Source organism: Salvelinus sp. IW2-2015, linkage group LG18, assembly GCF_002910315.2.
Source record: "Salvelinus sp. IW2-2015 linkage group LG18, ASM291031v2, whole genome shotgun sequence".
In the NCBI taxonomy this organism is placed as follows: domain Eukaryota; kingdom Metazoa; phylum Chordata; class Actinopteri; order Salmoniformes; family Salmonidae; genus Salvelinus; species Salvelinus sp. IW2-2015.
Genome location: NC_036858.1, coordinates 15,681,475 through 15,702,573, shown reverse-complemented (window position 1 = coordinate 15,702,573; position 21,099 = coordinate 15,681,475). Strand labels below are relative to the sequence as shown.

General features: G+C 43.1%; 1 protein-coding gene across 5 annotated transcripts in view; it reads left to right on the top strand.

Moving 5' to 3' along the window:
• The window catches only part of adam11 (ADAM metallopeptidase domain 11), a 64,720-nt gene that overhangs the window by 33,283 nt on the left and 10,338 nt on the right, over positions 1–21,099 (top strand). For 4 of the 5 annotated variants that reach the window (XM_024008370.3, XM_024008369.2, XM_024008373.2 and 1 more), the window contains 14 exons: positions 5,472–5,546; positions 10,453–10,524; positions 11,193–11,359; positions 12,360–12,444; positions 12,642–12,732; positions 12,972–13,123; positions 13,272–13,343; positions 14,192–14,284; positions 14,522–14,602; positions 17,281–17,331; positions 17,492–17,555; positions 18,101–18,206; positions 18,449–18,568; positions 20,511–20,670. In XM_024008370.3, coding sequence (XP_023864138.1) covers positions 5,472–5,546; positions 10,453–10,524; positions 11,193–11,359; positions 12,360–12,444; positions 12,642–12,732; positions 12,972–13,123; positions 13,272–13,343; positions 14,192–14,284; positions 14,522–14,602; positions 17,281–17,331; positions 17,492–17,555; positions 18,101–18,206; positions 18,449–18,568; positions 20,511–20,670 — 1,389 coding nt within the window. The remainder of the gene's footprint in view (positions 1–5,471; positions 5,547–10,452; positions 10,525–11,192; positions 11,360–12,359; positions 12,445–12,641; positions 12,733–12,971; positions 13,124–13,271; positions 13,344–14,191; positions 14,285–14,521; positions 14,603–17,280; positions 17,332–17,491; positions 17,556–18,100; positions 18,207–18,448; positions 18,569–20,510; positions 20,671–21,099) is intronic. The other variant, XM_024008371.2, reaches the window with a different exon arrangement.

Here is a 21,099-nt window from a genome sequence, read left to right as displayed (position 1 = left end):
TCCGTAGTCCGACTGAGTAAGAGCCTTTAAACGGTCCAACATACACAGAGGCTGCGGGGGCTCAGATGCATTACCCACGGACCGTAGTGCTTCCGGGCCAATGTGCTGACCCAACTGGCAGGGGTGTCTTCACTGAATTTTCAACAATGTCCCTCGATTGAGTCTGTAATACCTACATGTTTCAAGGCAGAACCACCATAGTCCCTGTGCCCAATGCACAAACGGGCCATACCTGCCTAATGACCTACATGACCTGTAGCACTCACCGTCAACGTCCCAGCCATGAAGTGGCTCTTGAAAGGCCTGGTAACGGCTCACAATCAACACCATTGATCCCAGAACCTAGACCACTCCAATTTGGCATACCGCCAACCAGATCCCAAGATGATCGCAACTAATTCTATTGCACTCGACACTGCCTTTCCCACCTGGACACAAGTTACACCTATGTGAGAATGCTATTCATTGACTAGCGCTCAGCGTTCAACACCATAGTACCCTCAAAAGCTCATACACTAAAGGCTAAGTGAACCTGGAGACCTAAACACTCCCTGCGGCTGCAACTGGATCCCGACTTCCTGACAGGCCGCCCCAAGGTGGTGAGGGTAGGTGGCAAACATTGGCCATGCTGATCCTCAACCTGGAGTTCCCCAGGGGTGCGTGCTCAGTCCTCCTCCTGTAGCTCACCTGTTCACCCACTCGACTGCATGGGCCAGGGCCGGACTCCACACCATCATTTAAAGTTTTGGCAGACCGAAACAACAGTCTACACACTATCTACCGGAGCAACGACGATGACAGCCCTATGGGAGGAGGTCAGCAAGACCTGGCGCCAGGTGGTGCAGATATAACAACCTAGCCCGCAACGTGACCAAAGACTAAGGAGAATGAATTGTGATACAGGAAAAGGAGCACGCGAGCATGCCCCCATTCTCATCGACGGGGCTGTAGTGGAGGCAGGTTTGAGAGCTTCAAGTCCTCTTGGTGTCCACATCACTACGAAACCTAGAATGGTCGCAAACACCAAAGACAGTCGTGAAGAGGGCACAACAAAGCCTATTTCCCCCTAAGGAATAAAAATGATTTGGCATGGGTCCTGAGATCTCAAAAAGGTTCTACAGCTGCAACTCAGAGAGCATTCCCTGACCGGTTGCATCACTGGCCTAGTACGGCAATTGCTCCTCGGCCTCCAACGCAAGGCACTTCATAGGGTAGTGCGTATGGCCCCAGTAATCACTGGGGCAAAGCTGCTGCCATCCAGACTCCTACACCAGGGGTGTCAGAGGAAGGCCTAAAAATTGTCAAGACCGCCTCCGAGCCACCCAGTCCATAGACTGTCCTCCTCTACTACCTGGCACGGCAAGTGGTACCGGAGTGCCAAGTCTCGGAACAAAAAGGCTTCAACAGTTTTTACCCCAAGCCGATAAGACTCTCGAACAGGTACGAAATGGCTACCCGGACTATTTGCATTGTGTCCCACCCGCTTTTTTACACTGCTGCTACTCTCTGTTTATCATATATGCATAGTACTTTAACTATGCATTCAATGTAATACTACCAATTGGCCCGACCAACCAGTGCTCCGCACATTGGCAAGCGGGCTATCTGCATTGTGTCCCACCACCCGCCACCCCTCTTTTTACGCTACTGTGCTACTCTCTGTTTATCATATTATGCATAGTCACTTTAGCACTACCTACATGTACATACTACGTCAATCAGCCTGAACTACCGGTGTCTGTAATATGCTTGCTACTGTTATTTTCAAATGTTTTTTTACTGTTGTTTTAATTTCTTTACTTACCTCACACACACACACAGCACATACCTTTTTTTTCGCACTATTGGTTAGAGCCTGTAAGTAAGGATTTCACTGTAAGGTCTACTAACCTGTTTATTCGGGCCGCACGTGACAAATAAACTTTGATTTGATTTGTTTCTATTTAGCTACTTGGAGGCTACTGTCTGTAATGTTCTCAATATATTTCATGACGTGGTCTATTAACATGTGGGCAATCTGATGCCCAAATTGTTGGTTATATCATAGGTGGTAAATATCTCTCTGGAAGCTGATTCTTTCGTCAGTATTGTGAAATAAATTATAGTATTTATTATTTTTAATTTTTTTAAATTTTACCCCCTTTTCTCCCCATTTTCGTGGTATCCAATCGCTAGTAATTACTATCTTGTCTAATCGCTACAACTCCCGTACGGCTCGGGAGAGACGAAGGTCGAAAGTCATGCGTCCTCCGAAGACAACCCAACAAGCCGCACTGCTTCTTACACAGCGCGCCGTCCACCCGGAAGCCACCCGCACCAATGTGTCGGAGGAAACACCCGTGCACGACCGCCTCTTGGTTAGCGCGCATCTGCGCCCGGCCCGCCACAGGCGAGTCGCTGGAGCGCGATGAGACAAGGATATCCCTCTCGGTCAATTCACTCTAACCGGACGACGCTAGGCCATTGTGCGTCGCCGCCACAGACCTCGACCGGTCGCGGCCCGGCTGCGACAGAGCCTGGGCGCTGAATCCCAGAGACTCTGGTGGCACAGCTAGCGCTTGCGATGCAGTGCCCTAGACCACTGCGCCACCCGGGAGGCATAATTATAGTATTATGGTAAGTTTTGAATGGAGAAAGCTGATCCTGAGCAGCGCTTCCCTTTTTTTCGATCCTATCAGTATCGAACACATGCTCCGACAAACAGCACTTGAAGACGTGTTCTCTCTGCGTGGTGTTTTACATCTTGGCCGTTGTAGGAAAGATGGTTCGTTAAAACACTCATATGCCTAAGTTCATCGCTATTGGAACCGGGCCCCAGGTGTATAGGTTGTATTAGGGTGTATAGGGTGCCATTGAAGTTGTCCAGACTGAAGTGAAGCAGCGCTTTCTCTTGCACCCCACCCTACAGGTCAGACCGAGGTCAACGCATCAGTCCAGACCGAGACCAAGTACATCGAGCTGATGGTGGTGAAACGATCACGACCTGGTACGTCCAACAGTCGACATTATTCGCTGCCTTGAAAGTATTCAGACCCTTGACCTTTTTCACCATTTTGTTACATTACAGCCTTATGGATAAAAACAGAAAAAGAAATCCTCATTCAATCTACACACAATACCCATAATGACAAAGCAATAACAGTTTTTTAGAATTGTTAGCAAATGTATAACAAAGTAAAAAACAGAGAATACTCTATTTACGGAAGTATTCAGACCCTTTGCTATGAGAATTTGAAATTGAGCTCAGGTGCATCCTGTTTCCATTGATCATCTGATGTTCTCAGCTTGATTGGAGTCCACCTGTGGTAAATATAAATTGACTGATCTGGGTAAAGGTACCAAAACATCTGCGCAGCATTGAAGGTCCCAAGAACAGCAGTGGCGTCCATCATCTTAAATGGAAGAAGTTTGGAACGGCAACTGAGCATCAAATGTCCTTCGAATGGCCGCAGCAGAGCACGGACTTGACCGTCGAATCGAATCTTGGAGGACTATACGTGGGCAGTCGCTCCCTCCAGCAGACTTGACGACTGCAGACGGATAACCCAAAACCGGTTCTATACTTTATCTACCAGAAATTGAGTTAATCGCCTAGCAACAAGTTCTATCAAATCACAGTAATTAAACTTAGAAATGTACCGGGTTTTTATACATTTGAAGAAATCTAAAAAACGACACCAGATAAAAATTATGTTTTAGATAGATCATTGATTGAGTATGTTAAGTAACCTTGGATGAAGGGGGAAACAATGAAACTTTACATAGAATAAGGCTGTTTAAGTACAATAATTGATAAGTAAACTAATAATTAGAATGAAACATATGGCATTATCGGCATCAAAGAGTAACCTTATTTGTATGATATTCACAAGAACTGCACTGTAAAATGGTTTAAATTGAGGATATGTTATTCATAACATAATTGAATCCTTACAATATTTTCATATTACCCTTTAGAATGATCTATAATGTTAATTATCACTTAATATGTGAAATTTTTTAATTAACTTTAAACATATAACTTATGGGGTTAAAGGAAATGGAAATAGTGTAGGAACGAAACTACGCTGAAGCAGAGAAGAAGGGGAAAACTCCCCTACAGGTGCCAAACTTATAGGGTATACCCAAAGAAGACTCGAGGCGTAATCGCTGCCAAAGGTTCAAAAAGTAAGAGTAAAGGGTTTGAATACTTATTAAATGTGATACTTCCGTTTTTTTTTTATACATTTGCAAAATCTAAAACCTAGATTTTTTTTGTCATTATATGTTGTGTGAGATTGATGAGGGGGGAACAATCGATATACATTTTAGAATAAGCTTAACTACAAATGTGAAAAAAGGTCTGAATATCAGAATGAAGTGTGGGCTAGGCAATAAAGAGTACCTCAGAATGTATTACACAGACTGAATTTAAAATGGTTTAAATGAGATTGTTTCATGATCTACAAAATACCCCATAATGTAATAAATGATGTGTTTTTTTTAAAGCTGAAATTTTGATCATAGTATTCAATCCCCTTCGTTATGCAATCTAAATAAGATAGGAGCAAAATGTGCAGAAATCCAGAATAACTGCATAGACTCACTCGTAGTGCAATAATAGTGTTTAACATGATTTTTGATAGGTGGATAAAAAAAAAAAAAAAACAGACATTGAATATCACTTTGGAGCATGGTGAAATTATTAATTACACTTTGGATGGTGTTGATCAATACACCCAGTCACTACAGAGATACAGGCGTCCTTTCTAACTCAGTTGCCGGAGAGGAAGGAAACCGCTCAGGGATTTCACATGAGGGCAATGGTGACTTTTAAAACAGTTTAGAGTTTAGTGCTGTGATAGGAGAAAATTGAGGATGGATCAACTTTGTAGTTACTTTCACAGTACTATCTTAAGTGACAATGTGAAAAGATGGAAGCTGTACAGTATAAGAAAATATTCAAAAACATGCATTCTGTTTGCAAAAGGCACTAAGTAATACTGCGAAAACAAATTACAAAGGCAATTCACTTTTTGGCCTGAAATAAAAGTGTATAGTTTGGGCAAATCCAAGTACAACACATTACTGAGTACCACTCTCATATTTTCAAGCACAGTGTGGCTGCATCATGTTATGGGATGCCAATCGTTAAGTACTGGGGGCGATTTTCAGGATTAAAGGAAATGAACGGAATGCAGCAGGAAAAATCCTAGAGAAAACCTGGTTGTCTGCTTTTCACCAACACTGGGAGAAGAATTCAGCTTTCAGCAGGACAGCAAACCTAAAACACACAAGCCAAATCTACACTGGAGTTGCTTACCAAGAAGACAGTGAATGTTTCCCTGAGTGCCTGTTACAGTTTTGACTAAATCTCTGCTTTAAAATCTATGGCAAAACCTGAAAAATGGTTGTCTAGTAATGATCACAACCAATTTGACAAGAGCTCGAAAAATGTTGAAAAGGGTAATGGGCAAATGTTGATAACACAGGTCAGACGAGGTCAACGCACAGTCCAGACCGAGACCAAGTACATCGAGCTGATGGTGGTGAACGATCACGACCTGGTACGTTCACGTCGACATACAGTGCCTTTGGAAAGTATTCAGACCCCTTGACCTTTTTCCACATTTTGTTACATTACAGCCTTATGGATAAAAAAAAACAGAAAAAAATCCTCATCAATCTACACACAATACCCCATAATGACAAAGCAATAACAGGTTTTTAGAAATGTTAGCAAATGTATAAAAAGTAAAAAACAGAAATACCTCATTTACGGAAGTATTCAGACCCTTTGCTATGAGATTTGAAATTGAGCTCAGGTGCATCCTGTTTCCATTGATCATCCTTGATGTTTCTACAAGTTGATTGGAGTCCACCTGTGGTAAATTAAATTGACTGATCTGGGTAAAGGTACCAAAACATTTCTGCAGCATTGAAGGTCCCCAAGAACACAGTGGCGTCCATCATTCTTAAATGGAAGAAGTTTGGAACCGCCAAACTGAGCAATCAATGTCCTTGAATGGCCCAGCCAGAGCACGGACTTGAACCCGATCGAACATCTCTGGAGAGACCTGAAAATAGCTGTGCAGTGACGCTCCCCCTCCAACATGACAGAGCTTGAGACGATCTGCAGAGAAGAATGGGAGAAACTCCCCAAATACAGGTGTGCCAAACTTATAGTGTCATACCCAAGAAGACTCGAGGCTGTAATCGCTGCCAAAGGTTCTTCAAAAAGTACGAGTAAAGGGTTTGAATACTTATGTAAATGTGATACTTCCGGGTTTTTTTTTTATACATTTGCATAAATCTAAAAACCAGATTTTGTTTTGTCATTATATGGTATTGTGTGTAGATTGATGAAGGGGGGGAAACAATCGAATACATTTTAGAATAAGGCTGTAACGTAACAAAATGTGAAAAAAGGGTCTGAATACTTTCAGAATGAACTGTGGGCTAGGCATAAAGAGTACCTTCAGAATGTATTCACACCAGACTGAATTTAAAATGGTTTAAATTGAGATTGTTTCACTGATCTACAAACAATACCCCATAATGTTAAAGTGAAATGATGTTGTTTTTTTTAAAGCTGAAATGTTTTGAGTCAATAAGTATTCAACCCCTTCGTTATGGCAATTCTAAATAAGATCAGGAGCAAAAATGTGCTAGAAAGTCACAGAATAACTTGCATAGACTCACTCGTGTGCAATAATAGTGTTTAACATGATTTTTTGATAGGTGGGTAAAAAAAAAAAAAAACAGACATTGAATATCACTTTGAGCATGGTGAAATTATTAATTACACTTTGGATGGTGTATCAATACACCCAGTCACTACAAAGATACAGGCGTCCTTTCTAACTCAGTTGCCGGAGAGGAAGGAAACCGCTCAGGGATTTCACCATGAGGGCAATGGTGACTTTAAAACAGTTAGAGTTTAGTGGCTGTGATAGGAGAAAATTGAGGATGGATCAACTTTGTAGTTACTTCACAGTACTATCTTAAGTGACATAGTGAAAAGATGGAAGCCTGTACAGTATAAAAATATTCAAAAACATGCATTCTGTTTGCAACAAGGCACTAAAGTAATACTGCGAAAACAAATTACAAAGCAATTCACTTTTTGGCCTGAATAAAAAGTGTTATAGTTTGGGCAAATCCAATACAACACATTACTGAGTACCACTCTCCATATTTTCAAGCACAGTGGTGGCTGCATCATGTTATGGGATGCTAATCGTTAAGTACTGGGGCGATTTTCAGGATTAAAGAAATGAACGGAATGCACAGGAAAAATCCTAGAGGAAAACCTGGTTGTCTGCTTTTCACCAAACACTGGGAGAAGAATTCAGCTTTCAGCAGGACAGCAAACCTAAAACACAAGACCAAATCTACACTGGAGTTGCTTACCAAGAAGACAGTGAATGTTTCTGAGTGGCCTGGTTACAGTTTTGACTAAAATCTGCTTGAAAATCTATGGCAAAACCTGAAAATGGTTGTCTAGTAATGATCAACAACCAATTTGACAGAGCTTGAAAAATGTTGAAAAGGGTAATGGGCAAATGTTGCACAATCCATGTGTGGAAATCTCTTAGAGACTTACCCAGAAAGACTCACAGCGTAATTGCTGCCAACTGACTCAGGGTGTTTTATTTTCCATACATTTTTACAAATGTTAGTATGTTTCTTCCACTTTGACACAGTATTGTGTGTGTATATCATTGACAAAAAAAATGACAATGAAATCAATTTTAATCCCACTTTGTAACACAACAAAATGTGGAAAAAGTCAAGGGGGATTGGAATACTTTCTGAAGGCAATGTACATCATTCTAATTTATTGGAAATCGGAAAGTTAATCGAATGGCCACAACTTACTTGGTTCATGTTGTCAGAGAGTGCACTGACATGCCCTACATCAGTGATCACCAGCTCCTGGAGAGCAGCACTACTGTATTTTTTTTTTACCACACCTGATTCAACTAATGATGATCTGAATCAGGTGTTTCACTGTTGAGCAAAAAACCTGTAGCGGCTATTGTTAGAGAATTTCCAGACATCTGGTGATTTTCAGTACCTATACTGTTCTCTTTGAAGTAGAAAGAAGAATCGATATAAATTCAATATTAGACGTGTTAGCAGAATGAAGGCTGAGCCCATGTGAGAGTACAAAGATGGATCAACATCGAGTTAACCATTTAGACATGTAAAAAACAGAACGTAAGCAGAATCCGTGTGGATGAGGCAAGGTAGACCAACAAGGCATGACTGGTCTGGGCCATATCTGATCTTGTGAAGGTTACTGGACAAGCTCATGTGTTCATCGTACATAGACAACAACAGGAACATTAGCTAATCAGTTATAGGCACTATTAGACCTGCAGTAGGAGGGTGCATGTCTGTGTGTCACGCCACCAATATAATCTACAGTTGAAGTCGGAAGTTTACATCCACTTAGGTTGGAGTCATTAACTTGTTTTTAAACCACTCCACAAATGTCTTGTTAACAAACTATAGTTTTGGCAAGTCAGTTAGAACATCTACTTTGTGCATGACACAAGTCATTTTTCCAACAATTGTTTACAGACAGATTATTTCACTTAGAATTCACTGTATCACAATTCCAGTGGGTCAGAAGTTTACATACACTAAGTTGACTGTGCCTTTAAACAGCTTGGAAAATTCCAGAAAATTATGTCATGACATTAGAAGCTTCTGACAGGCTAATTGACATCATTTGAGTCAATTTGAGGTGTACCTGTGGATGTATTTCAAGGCCTACCTTCAAACTCAGTGCCTCTTTGCTTGACATCATGGGAAAATCAAAATAAATCAGCCAAGACCTCAGAAAAMAWTTTGTAGCCCTCCCAAGTCTGGTTCATCCTTGGGAGCAATTTCCAAATGCCTGAAGGTACCACGTTCATCTGTACAGACAATAGTACACAAGTATAAACACCATGGGACCACGCATCCGTCATACCGCTCAGGAAGGAGACCCGTTCTGTCTCCTAGAGATTAACGTACTTTGGTGCGAAAAGTGAATATCAATCCCAGAACAACAGCAAAGGACCCTGTGAAGATGCTGGAGGAAACAGGTACAAAAGTATCTATATCCACATTAAAACGAGTCCTATATTGACATAACCTGAAAGGCTGCTCAGCAAGGAAGAAGCCTCTCCTCCAAAATCGCCATAAAAAAGCGACTACGGATTGCAACTGCACATGGGGACAAAGATCATACTTTTTGGAGAAATGTCCACTGGTCTGATGAAACAAAAATAGAACTGTTTGTCCATAATAACCATCGTTATGTTTGGAGGAAAAGGGGGGGGCTTGCAAGCCAAAAAACACCATCCCAACTGTGAAGCATGGGGGTGGCAGCATCATGTTGTGGGGGTGCTTTGCTGCAGGAGGGACTGGTGCACGCCACTAAGTAGATGGCATCATGAGGGAGCAAAATTATGTGGATATATTGAAGCAACATCTCAGAACATCAGTCAGGAAGTTAAAGCTTGGTCGCAAATGGGTCTTCCAAATGGACAATGACCCCCAAGCATACTTCCAAAGTTGTGGCAAAATGGCTTAAGGACAACAAACTCAAGGTATTGGAGTGGCCATCACATAGCCCTGACCTCAATCCTATAGAAAATGTGTGGGCAGAACTGAAAAAGTGTGTGCGAGCAAGGAGGCCTACAAACCTGACTCAGTTACACCAGCTCTGTCAGGAGGAATGGGCCAAAATTCACCCAACTTATTGTGGGAAGCTTGTGGAAGGCTACCTGAAACGTTTGACCCAAGTTAAACAATTTAAAGAAAATTCTACCAAATACTAATTGAGTGTATGTAAACGTCTGACCCACTGGGAATGTGATGAAAAAAATTTAAGCTGAAATAAACAATTCTCTCCACTATTATTCTGACATTTTCACATTGTTAAAATAAAGTGGTGATCCTAACTGACCTAAGACAGGGAATGTTTCCTAGGATTAAATGTCAGGAATTGTGAAAAACTGAGTTTAAATGTATTTGGCTAAGGTGTATGTAAACCTCCGACTTCAACTGTATGCCCTAATGTCTGTGCCAATAAGAAAGGCCGCAAGATTATGGTGGCCAAGGCTAGAAGGTATCAATCACTTACATAGAAGTGGGGTGACGATGTTATRTAAGGGTAAGACTGTATAAAAGCAAAGTACTAAGAATGGAGAGTCAGTTCTTCCATGGAATTGCTCGGCTTTGCTACTTTTTGTAATAAAGTCTATTTGAATTCACAAGCTCTGGTATCTGAGAAATATTTGATTCAATATTTCCACGACACTATCCAGGAGCAGGAATAAGGATCACTGTCCTACGTACTCAAATATTTGAGATTTTGGTTGTTTATTTATTGTAATTGGTCAATATGGATATCTCTGTTTCTCTCCTCCCCACCCGCCCTCTGCTCCTGGTCCTTTCCTCTGCCCTGTGCTGTAGTTTGTGCAGCTGCGTCGGTCGTCGTCGCAGACGAGGAACTTTGCCAAAGCGGTCGTCAATATGGCAGACGCGGTAAGAGCCGTCTGCCTCTGCACACATGCAGACACACACACTAGAGGTTGACATTACCTCGGGTTCATGCAGGTTCTGCAGGACTTCCTCAGGAACGGGAATGAAATCCTAATGTCAAGTTTGGGACAGGATCGACAGTCCTCACAGGAACGGGCATTACAGGAATCATTTTAAACTGACTTTCTTTTAGGAGGACATGTCAGGGTTATAGAATTGTTGCTGGATCAGGACAGTACAGGAAAGAAATGGCACTCCTGTGTCAACCGCTAACACACACACACACACACACACACACACACACACACACACACGCATACATACATTCCATATCCACTTTTCCATTTTTATGTTTCCTTGTTTACTCTAAGATGTTACTGTCTGTATTGATCATCAGGTTTATATCAGTTGTGTTGATCATCTATCTAATATACATCATAATCAGTTCAAATTGTGTACTTGGGAAATTTCTTTCAAATGAACTACTGTTCATTACATCATAGTGTTAGTGAAGTAAATCATGTGTAGTAATCTCTCGTGGCAGCCTTAACATTCAAATGTTGACCAAAACCGAGTAGCTGATTTAGTTCTGGGTGCCAAGATTACATGAATAGTTGTTCTAGCAATGGTTGACATAATTACTCATTGTCATCGTGACTCTTTGACCTCAGATTTACAAGGACCAGCTCAACACGCGGATCGTGCTGGTCGCCATGGARACGTGGTCATCCCAGAACATGGTGTCCGTGGGCAATGACCCCTTGCTGACCCTGAGGGACTTCATGAAGTACAGGAAGGAGAGCATCAAGGAGCGCAGCGATGCCACACACCTCTTCTCGTGGGTTCTCCCCTCATAACACTTGAAACCATACAGGCACAATATAATACACACAATAGTCATATTGCCGGAATACCACTGTCCATTCTAGTCTTCTATTTCATTCGGTGCTTGACAGCCTGACGTAAGTGGACAGAGGGAATGTCCAAAGCGACTGTTATAAGCATGGTGTAAAGTACTTAAGTAAAAATACTTTWAAGTACTACTTAAGTAGTGTTTTGGGGTATCTGTACTTTACTATTTATATTTTTGACAACTTTTACTTTTATTCCTGAAGAAAATAATGTACTTTTTACTCCTTACATTTTCCCTGACACACAAAAGTACTGGTTACATTTAACAGGACATAATTATGGCACCTATCAATATAACGCTTTGTCATCCCTACTGACTCTGATCTGGCGGACTCACAAAACACAACTACTGTGTTTGTAAATTATGTCTGAATGTTGGAGTGTGCCCCTTTCTGTCCGTAATGAAAAATCATTTGAAAATTTGCCATCTAGTTTGCTTAACATAAGGAATTTGATGTATAGCATTTACTTTTACAATTTAGTACTTTTTCTACCACTGTACKTAAGTACATTTTAAACCAGATACTTTTACTCAAGTAGTATTTTACTGGGTAACTTTTACTTGAGTCATTTTCTGTTAAGGCATCTTTACTTTTACTCAAGTATGACAATTGAGTACTTTTTCCACCACTGATGTGATTACACCCGCCTTAGTACACGTGGCATGTACACCTATACAGTATCCCTGCACATTGTAAATATGGTATTGGGACTGATCCTGTATATAGTTTGTTACTTTCTTATGTATTTATTTGTTATTTTTTATTTCTTGTGTGTTTTTGTTCTACCTTATGTTATTTTTAGTACTACATTGCTATTGATTACTGCGTTGTTGGGTTTAGAGCTGGCAAAGGCTTTTCACTGTACTTGTGCACCGTACATTAAAACTTGATGACAGCTCCTGTTAATCCCTGTGTGTCCTGTAGGGGGAGGACCTTCCAGAGCAGCCGCAGTGGCACAGCCTACATCGGGGGAATCTGTTCCCTCACACGGGGAGGAGGAGTCAACGAGGTAAGGCCTTTTTTGTTTGTACAGTCATTGACTCACCCAACTCCACAAAAGAAGCCTATTAGGGCACGGCTATTCCAATTCAGAGTACAAGACTCCTGAGGCGTAGCCGAGTGAAACCGCCTGTTTGGAAGAAGCTAAATATACTGCTTGTGTGTGCGTTTTCTCACTTGTCTTGCATGTGTGTGTGTGTGTTTTAGTACGGCAACGTGGGCCCCATGGCCATCACGTTGTGTCAGAGCCTGGGGCAGAACATTGGCATGATGTGGAACAAGGAGCGCCCTACGGCTGGTAAGACCTGCATTCATCCACTTCATCCAACTTCTGTACACACTGTCACAGAAAATAGGACGCAAGCGCAACGTGGCGCAATGTAAACAGCATAGCAGCTTCTTTTCAAATTCAATCAAATGTTAGTTATTAAAGCCCTTTTTACATCAACAGTTGTCGCAAAGTGTGTAACAGCAAGTAAGAAGACCCTGGTCTTGTCCCCCATCATGTGACATGTCCTTGATTCTCTGGCCCTATAGGGGACTGCAGGTGTCCCGACCCATGGCTGGGCTGCATCATGGAGGACACCGGCTACTATCTTCCCAGGAAGTTCTCACGCTGCAGTGTGGATGAGTACCTTCGCTTTCTCCAGCAGGGTGGGGGCAGCTGCCTCTTCAATAAGCCCAGCAAGGTGAGCTCTGGCTGCGGTTGGTTGGAAATGGTGCAGGGCAGGTGGTGGTGGAGGAAGTTACATTCTGAGAATGCCAGAAAACATTCAAACAAAGGCATTGTTTTTGTTTCTCGTGTTGACTCCTGTCACCCTGTTGTGTTCCTTGTAGCTGCTGGACTCTCCAGAGTGTGGCAATGGCTTTGTGGAGGTGGGGGAGGAGTGTGACTGTGGATCCCATGTGGTGAGTCCTACAGTAAAACCCWTAAGGGCTTCTGAATGCTTCGGTTCGGGTGGTGCCTAGCCGAAATCGGTTAGGTGAACCGAASGAGTGTGCTCCCGTACTCCCTTAAAAGACCTTCGCTTGGGCCTCTCGCCTGCAGGCTGACTTAGGTCGTCAGGTGAACAGTGTTTCCTCCGACACATTGGTGCGGCTGGCTTCCGGGTTAAGCGGGCGGGTGTTAAGAGGCGGGTCATTTTTCGGAGGACGCATGACTCGACCTTCGCCTCGCGAGCCCGTCAGGGAGTTGCAGCGATGAGACAAGATCGTAATTGGGGAGAAGAAAAAATACAAAAATAACACTTTCGCTTGGAAAACAAGAAAAAAGCAGCAATAGTACTGTTTGTCCATTTTGAGATGCCGTAGCCAGTATACACTTCCTCAAAATAGTCCGAAATAATCTAAGATAACTCAAGAAATCTGTCATTCATTTTGTAGTTTTTCTGAGGAGATCTTAGTCGTGCAATTTTACATCTAACTAAGGTGTTTGGTGCAGTATATCTCAAGTGAAAAAATGTGCGTGAAACCAAGTCGTCTATCGTAGAATTACCACAAACACTTCATTAAAGAATCCCTACTGTTGACCAATGACCAACAAAGGGGCGTAGACTTCTGGTACCGAAATTCATAATTTTTTGGTGTACACGAACAGCCTGAAAAACCATTGCCGAAGACAAAAAAAACTAACAAAAAGGTCATCATAATATATGCACAAACTGTTCCGAACTGTTTTGAATGGGAAGCATGAAGACGCCTTTAGCCTCTGAATTTAGTATTGTGTCTTGCTACAAGAGTGTGTCGTATGGTTGCAGGAGTGTGCGCGGAGTGGAGGAGCCTGCTGTAAGAAGTGCACCCTGACCCATGATGCCATGTGCAGCAATGGCCTCTGCTGTAGAGGTTGCAGGGTGAGTACTTACTCTCAAATACACTAGCATTACACTTTTACATGTGTACACCACTAGGATGACTGTCTTGTTAACATTTTCCATTATTTAACTTTAACTGATATCAGCCACAGTTTGATTGGCATTTCTGAGTGACGTTTTACATTATTCTATGTAGTTGTAGTTTTCATGTATAATTACCGTTGTCTATTACAATCAAATCGGTGCTGTGAAAATAGTGATTACTTTGTGTGACAGTACGAGCTCAGGGGGGTGACGTGTCGCGAAGTGACCAATGACTGTGATGTCCCGGAGACGTGTCCCGGAGACTCCAGCCAGGTGAGACGGCCAATACGCTAAGTCAGTGTTCAGGATAACCTCATTTTGTACACTACTATTTTACTCGCAGCGCAAAGCCAACGTGAATATACTGTACAATCCCACACACTGCTTGGTTGCAGAGTTTTAAGTTTTGCAATACCCCTAAAAAGTAAGTTCTTAGTGTGGGAACTTTTGTTTTTTACTAGATGTGCAAGTATATCCTTTTCAAATCAAATGGTATTGGTCACATACACATGGTTAGCAGATGTTAATGCTAGTGTAGCGAAATGCTTCTAGTTCCGACAGTGTAGTAATGTCTAACAAGTAGTCTAACAATTCCCCATCAACTACCTAATACACACATCTAAAGGGGTGAATGAGAATATGTACATGTAAATATATGGATGAGCGATGGATGGTATAAAATGCAGTATATACATATGATATGAGTAATGTAAGATGGAAACATTATTAAAGTGGCATTATTTAATTGTGGTATTGTTTAAAGTGACTAGTGATCCATTTATTAAAGTGGCCAGTGATTGGGTCTCAATGTAGGCAGCAGCGCCTCTGAGTTAGTGATTGCTGTTTAACGGTCTGATGGCCTTGAGATAGAAGCTGTTTTTCAGTCTCTCGGTCCAGGCTTTGATGTACCTGTGCTGACCTCGCCTTCTGGATGGTAGTGGTGTGAACAGGCAGTGGCTCGGGTGGTTGTTGTCCTTGATGATCTTTTTGGCCTTCCTGTGACATCGGGTGCTGTAGGTGTCCTGGATGGCAGGTAGGTTGCCCCCGGTGATGCATTGTGCAGACCGCACCACCCTCTGGAGAGCCTTGCGGTGTACGGCGGTGCAGTTGCCGTACCAGGGTGTGATACAGACCGATCTGTAGGAGTTTGTCAGGGTTTTGGATGACAAGCCAAATTTCTTCAGCCTCCTGAGGTTGAAGAGGCGCTGTTGTGCCTTCTTCACCACACTGTCTATGTGAGTGGACCATTTCAGTTTGTCTGTGATGTGTATGCCAAGGAACTTAAACTTTCCACCTTCTCCACTGCTGTCCCTTCGATGTGGATAGGGGGGTGCTCCCTCTGCTGTTTCCTGAAGTTCACGAGCATCTCCTTTGTTTTTTTTTGTTGATGTTCAGTGAGAGGTTGTTTTCCTGACACCACACTCTGAGTGCCCTCACCTCCTCCCTGTAGGCTGTCTCATCGTTGTTGGTAATCAAGCCCACTACTGTTGTGTCGTCTGCAAACTTGATGATTKAGTTGGAGGCGTGCATGGCCACGCAGTCGTGGGTGAGCAGGGACTACAGGAGGGGGCTGAGCACGCACCCTTGTGAGGCCCCAGTGTTGAGGGTCAGCGAAGTGGATATGTTGTTTCCTACCTTAACCACCTGGGGGCGGCCAGTCAAAGTCCAGGACCCAATTGCACAGGGCGTGGTTGAGACCCAGGGCCTCCAGCTTGATGATGAGCTTGGAGAGTACTATGGTGTTGAATGCTGAGCTRTAGTCAATGAACAGCATTCTTACAAAGGTATTCCTCTTGTCCAGATGGGATTGGACAGTGTGCAGTGTGATGGCGATTGCATTGTCTGTGGACCTGTTGGGGCGGTATGCAAATTGAAATGGGTCTAGGGTGGCCGGTAAGATGGCGTTGTGGTCGGATTTGCCCAAGGGAGGGCAGGGGAGGGCTCTGTATGCATCGCGGAAGTTAAAGTAGCAGTGATCGAGTGTATTACCCCCGCGAGTACTGCAATCAATATGCTGATAGAATTTAGGTAGTGTTGTTCTTAAATTTGCTTTGTTAAAATCACCAGCTACAAATAATGCAGCCTCAGGATATATGGTTTCCAGTTTACATAGAGTCCAGTGAAGTTACCGGAGGGTGAAGTTACCGGAGGGCCGTCTTGGTGTCTGCTTGAGGGGGAATGTACACAGCTGTGATGATAACTGACAAGAATTCTCTTGGGAGGTAATATGGCCGGCATTTGATTGTAAGGAATTCTAGATCGGGTGAGCAGAAGGACTTGAGTTCCTATATGTTGTTATGATTACACCATGAGTCGTTAATCATAAAGCATACACCCCTGCCCTTCCTCTTCCCAGAGAGGTGTTTATCTCTGTCGGCTCGATGCATGGAGCAGGCCACTGGCTGAACCGATCCCGACAACATATCCCAAGAGAGCCATGTTTCCTTGAAACAGAGAATGTTAGTCTCTGATGTTTCTCTGGAAGGCAACCCTTGCTCGAATTTTGTCTACCTTGTTGTCAAGAGACTGGACATTGGCGAGTAGTATACGCCGCTCCGTCTGCCCCTTCTGCAGCGCTGTTGTTTTAGGTCGGCTTCTGTGATTAGATCCATTGTCCTGGGTGGTGGTCCAAATAGAGGATCTGCTTCGGGAAAGTCGTATTCCTGGTCGTAATGTTGGCAAGTTGCCATCGCTCTTATATCCAATAGTTCTTCCCGGCTGTATATAATAAGGCTTAAGATTTCCTGGGGTAACAATGTAAGAAATAATACATAAAAAAAACTAAATACTGCATAGTTTCCTAAGGACTCGAAGCAGGGCGACCATCTCTGTCAGTGCCATCTTGGTGGTAGGCTACTCCCTGCTGGGATGTAGCCTACCATACTTTGACTATGTACAATTGAACATGTCAACTAGGCAAATGTATACACTCTGTTGTTCCCCTTCTGCAGTGTCCTCATAATGTCCACAAACTGGATGGTTACATGTGTGAAGCTGGCCAGGTAACTGAATCCAACGTAAAGGCTTTTATGACCACATTTTTGTCTGGATCTGTCTCTCTTTTTTTGTAGATATACAAATAATACTGTACCTCTAATACATATAATACTCTCTTGTACTATCTCTTCCCTTCTCTCTCTCACTCTCTCCTCTCTCTCCCAGGGTCGTTGTTTCGGAGGTCGCTGTAAGACCAGAGATGGACAGTGCAGAGGTCTCTGGGGCCACAGTGAGTAATAACAAAGATTATCTATATACTGACGATATACTGGTCTGACCGCTCTAACAATGGAAATGACCATCCAGGTTGTATCACAACCGGCCGTGATTGGGAGTCCCATTGGGCGACGCACAATTGGCCCAGCATCGKCCGGGTTTGGCCGGTGTCGGCCGTCATTGTAAAATAATAATTTGTTCTTAACTCACTTGCCTAGTTAAATAAAGGTTGAATATTATATATATWTTTTTTAAATACAATAAAAATAAAATATTCACCTCCATACAAAAATCTCAACTTGGTCTGCTTTTCTACTTTTAATGTTACTGCCCTCTGCTGGATATGTCAGGAATTGCATGGCAGTGCAATTTATAGGTCCACACTAATTTATATTATAGGTCCTGAAATACTAGCAGTTGTCATGTTATAATTCACACCACACATTTATGATGATGATGCCATGACATTGCCATCAGTTAAGTACTGCAATAAAGTATAGCGAAGTGAAATAACATGGTGCTGCAAAATGTGTGTGTGTGCTTTTGCGTGCGTTTCAGACTCAGCCGACCGTTTCTGCTATGAGAAGCTGAACTCCGAGGGCACAGAGAAGGGCAACTGTGGCCGTGACGCCAGTGGCCAGGGCTGGGTGCAGTGCAACAAGCAGTGAGTGACCACAGACCTCTTTAAACCTCACACTTTCTTATGTACACCGTGTACCTCACTCTCAAAGCACACGCCATGTTTGACACATTGTCCTGGGCAGAAACTTCTCTCTCTCTCCCCCCTCTCTTTTTCTTTCTCTCACTCTCTCTCTCTCTACTCCCTGCCCCTCTATCTCGCTTTCTCTTCTTCTTCCGCTCTCGTTCTCTCCCTCCCTCTGTATCTTTGTGTCCTCCCCCTCTCAGGGATGTGCTCTGTGGGTTCCTGCTGTGTACTAACATGTCTGCGAAGCCGAGGTTTGGAGATCTGCAGGGGGACCTCACCAGCCTAACCATCTACCACCAGAACAGATACCTGGACTGCCGGTGAGACCGAAAGAGAGAGAGAGAGAAAAAAAAAGAGAGAGAGAGAGAGAGTGTGAAAGGAGGAGAGCGAGAACAAGTGTAAGTGACAGAGGAATGAGGTTGAGGTGAAAGTGAGAAGGGGAGAAGAGGAAGAGTTCCTGAAGAGCGATAAAGGAGAGAAAGAGCGAGGTCAACTGATCCTGTAAGGAAGGAAAGGCTGAGAGTTAAACAGACACCTCGCTATCTGCCACAGTGATCAAATAGGTTTGATGGACTGTTGTTCGAGTAACCTTACCGTGTGTGTGTGTGTGTGTGTGTGTGTGTGTGCTTAAAACATTTTACACTCTTGCAACAGTAATGATTTCTTGCAGTTGTGTTAATTCACATGATGTTCTCGTACACTGATTGCTTGCAAAGTTACTTTTATATTTCAAAATGCCCCAGTTTGAATATTTTTGAAGTATAAATATGTGATACATAAATATTCTTAAAGTATAATATGATGCCCGTGCTTTTATTTGGGCCGGAGTTGTCAGGAGCGGAGTAATTAGCACCTCTAATTTCGGGTGAGTTTATGCACCAGTTCCTCTATAAAACAAAGTAGCCTATCGTCGGCCTAGATTCACACACTGAGGCAAAAAAAATGTGGATCAAAGCGGGATCTGCATTGAATAGCGATAGTGAGTGGGCATTCATTTCCTGATAACTGATTTGCGGCTAGTCTGTCAATCTGTGCGTGACAGTAGACCGTTCGAGATTGTGCCAACCTGAATGCAACATATGACGCACTCTTCCAAATGGTCAAATTAGGGTTTGTAAGGGCATGGAAATTAGTTTCCTAATTTTTGTTAATGTAATTCATGAATGCACACTTTTACATATGTCATCATTGGAATGACTCTTCAGTGCCTGTATGTGTGTGCTCGTGCAAGTGGGCCGTTGCCGGAAGAGCGAAAGCGCGACCTTTCAGCAGCAGGTATAAAATAATGACAGACAACAGACTAACCGTTATCTCGCTAGTTAACTATCTCTAACTAAGCATTAATGTGGTTGTCGCCTTTCCACCTGCTCTATAGTAGAGGGCCTAAATAAATCTGCACCGTTTGGAAGATGGGGATTCCCCTCCAGTTAAATAGGAGTTGTAATTGCGACAACGTTACAAATATGCTAATAGCCCAATTGACAAATAACTTGCTGTGCATAGATCTCCCCTGAAACATGAATATTTGAGCCTTATATATAAACACATCTAGTTAGATAGCCTGTCTTACTTTGAAGTAGCCTACCTTTTCCATTTGATCCCGGATTCATTAAATTAGGGAATCATTTTTATAAAGACCAAAGTATTTGGTTGTAATGTTGCAGTGTTTTATATGAAGGTTGGCAACCATCCTCCAGGATAGCTTAATGGCTTTTGTTCAAGATCTTGTCTAACCACATTGTAGCCTAAACATCAGCTGCTCAACAGGACCTTGGTAAGCAGACTTGGGTGTTTTCAGGGCTGGATCAAAGGCCAAGCCTGCACACCCAGGAGCTGCACAGATAGAGGGTTGACCAACTGTTGACATGTGACTAACAGTGCAGTTCTACTTTGGGGGGGGGGGGGTTTAAGTGCCTTGATCAATGGCACAACGGCAGGAGATGGAAGGCCTACATGGGATCAGACACGCAGCCTACCAGTGTAAAAAATGCGGACTTTTTCATGTAGGCTATAATAATAATAATAATACAAATTTGGTTGAAAGTCATGGAGAACTCATGGAAAAGGTGTATGAACCTGTAACAGAGGTCTCTATAGTAAAATGTAATTTGTGATTTTCGGTGGGCATAGTCTAATGGACCGACTTGGAAAAAGACAGCTCCTCCACCTCTTTCATCCCAAGTCGAGCACTGAACATACCAATATGATGAGCGTTGTTCAGTTAGTGGCCCATTCTAACCACCTGGTCCTGTGTTGGTTCAGTGGTGGCCACGCGGTGCTGGAGGATGGCTCGGACCTGGGCTACGTGGAGGACGGGACGCCCTGCGGTCCCAACATGATGTGCCTGGACCGCCGCTGCCTCCCCGTGCCCACCTTCAACCTCAGCACCTGCCCCGGATCCAGCATCTGCTCCCACCACGGGGTGAGTTGGCCCGCCATGTTGTGGCATCGCTCGGGGAGGTTTGGATTAACAATGTGTTGATCTGGGTCGTATTCATCAGTCACCAAGCAAAATAAAACAGAGGGACTGTCTGTCATTTAAACATTTTGCTATGGTGTGCCTTACTGAACACACAAACCAGAATTCAGAGTTGTTTGGGTGGAGCGTAGGATTTGTATCTAGATCGATACTACTAATATTGGTTGTTGTTCATGATATGTATTCTTTAACTGATAATGCTATACCTGTCTCTTATACACATCTAGATGTGTATAAGAGACAGGTTCTGGGCTGATCCCTCACCTTCTTCATGATCATTGATGCCCCACGAGGTGAGATCTTGCATGGAGCGCCAGACCGAGGGTGATTGACCGTCATCTTGAACTTCTTCCATTTTCTAATAATTGCGCC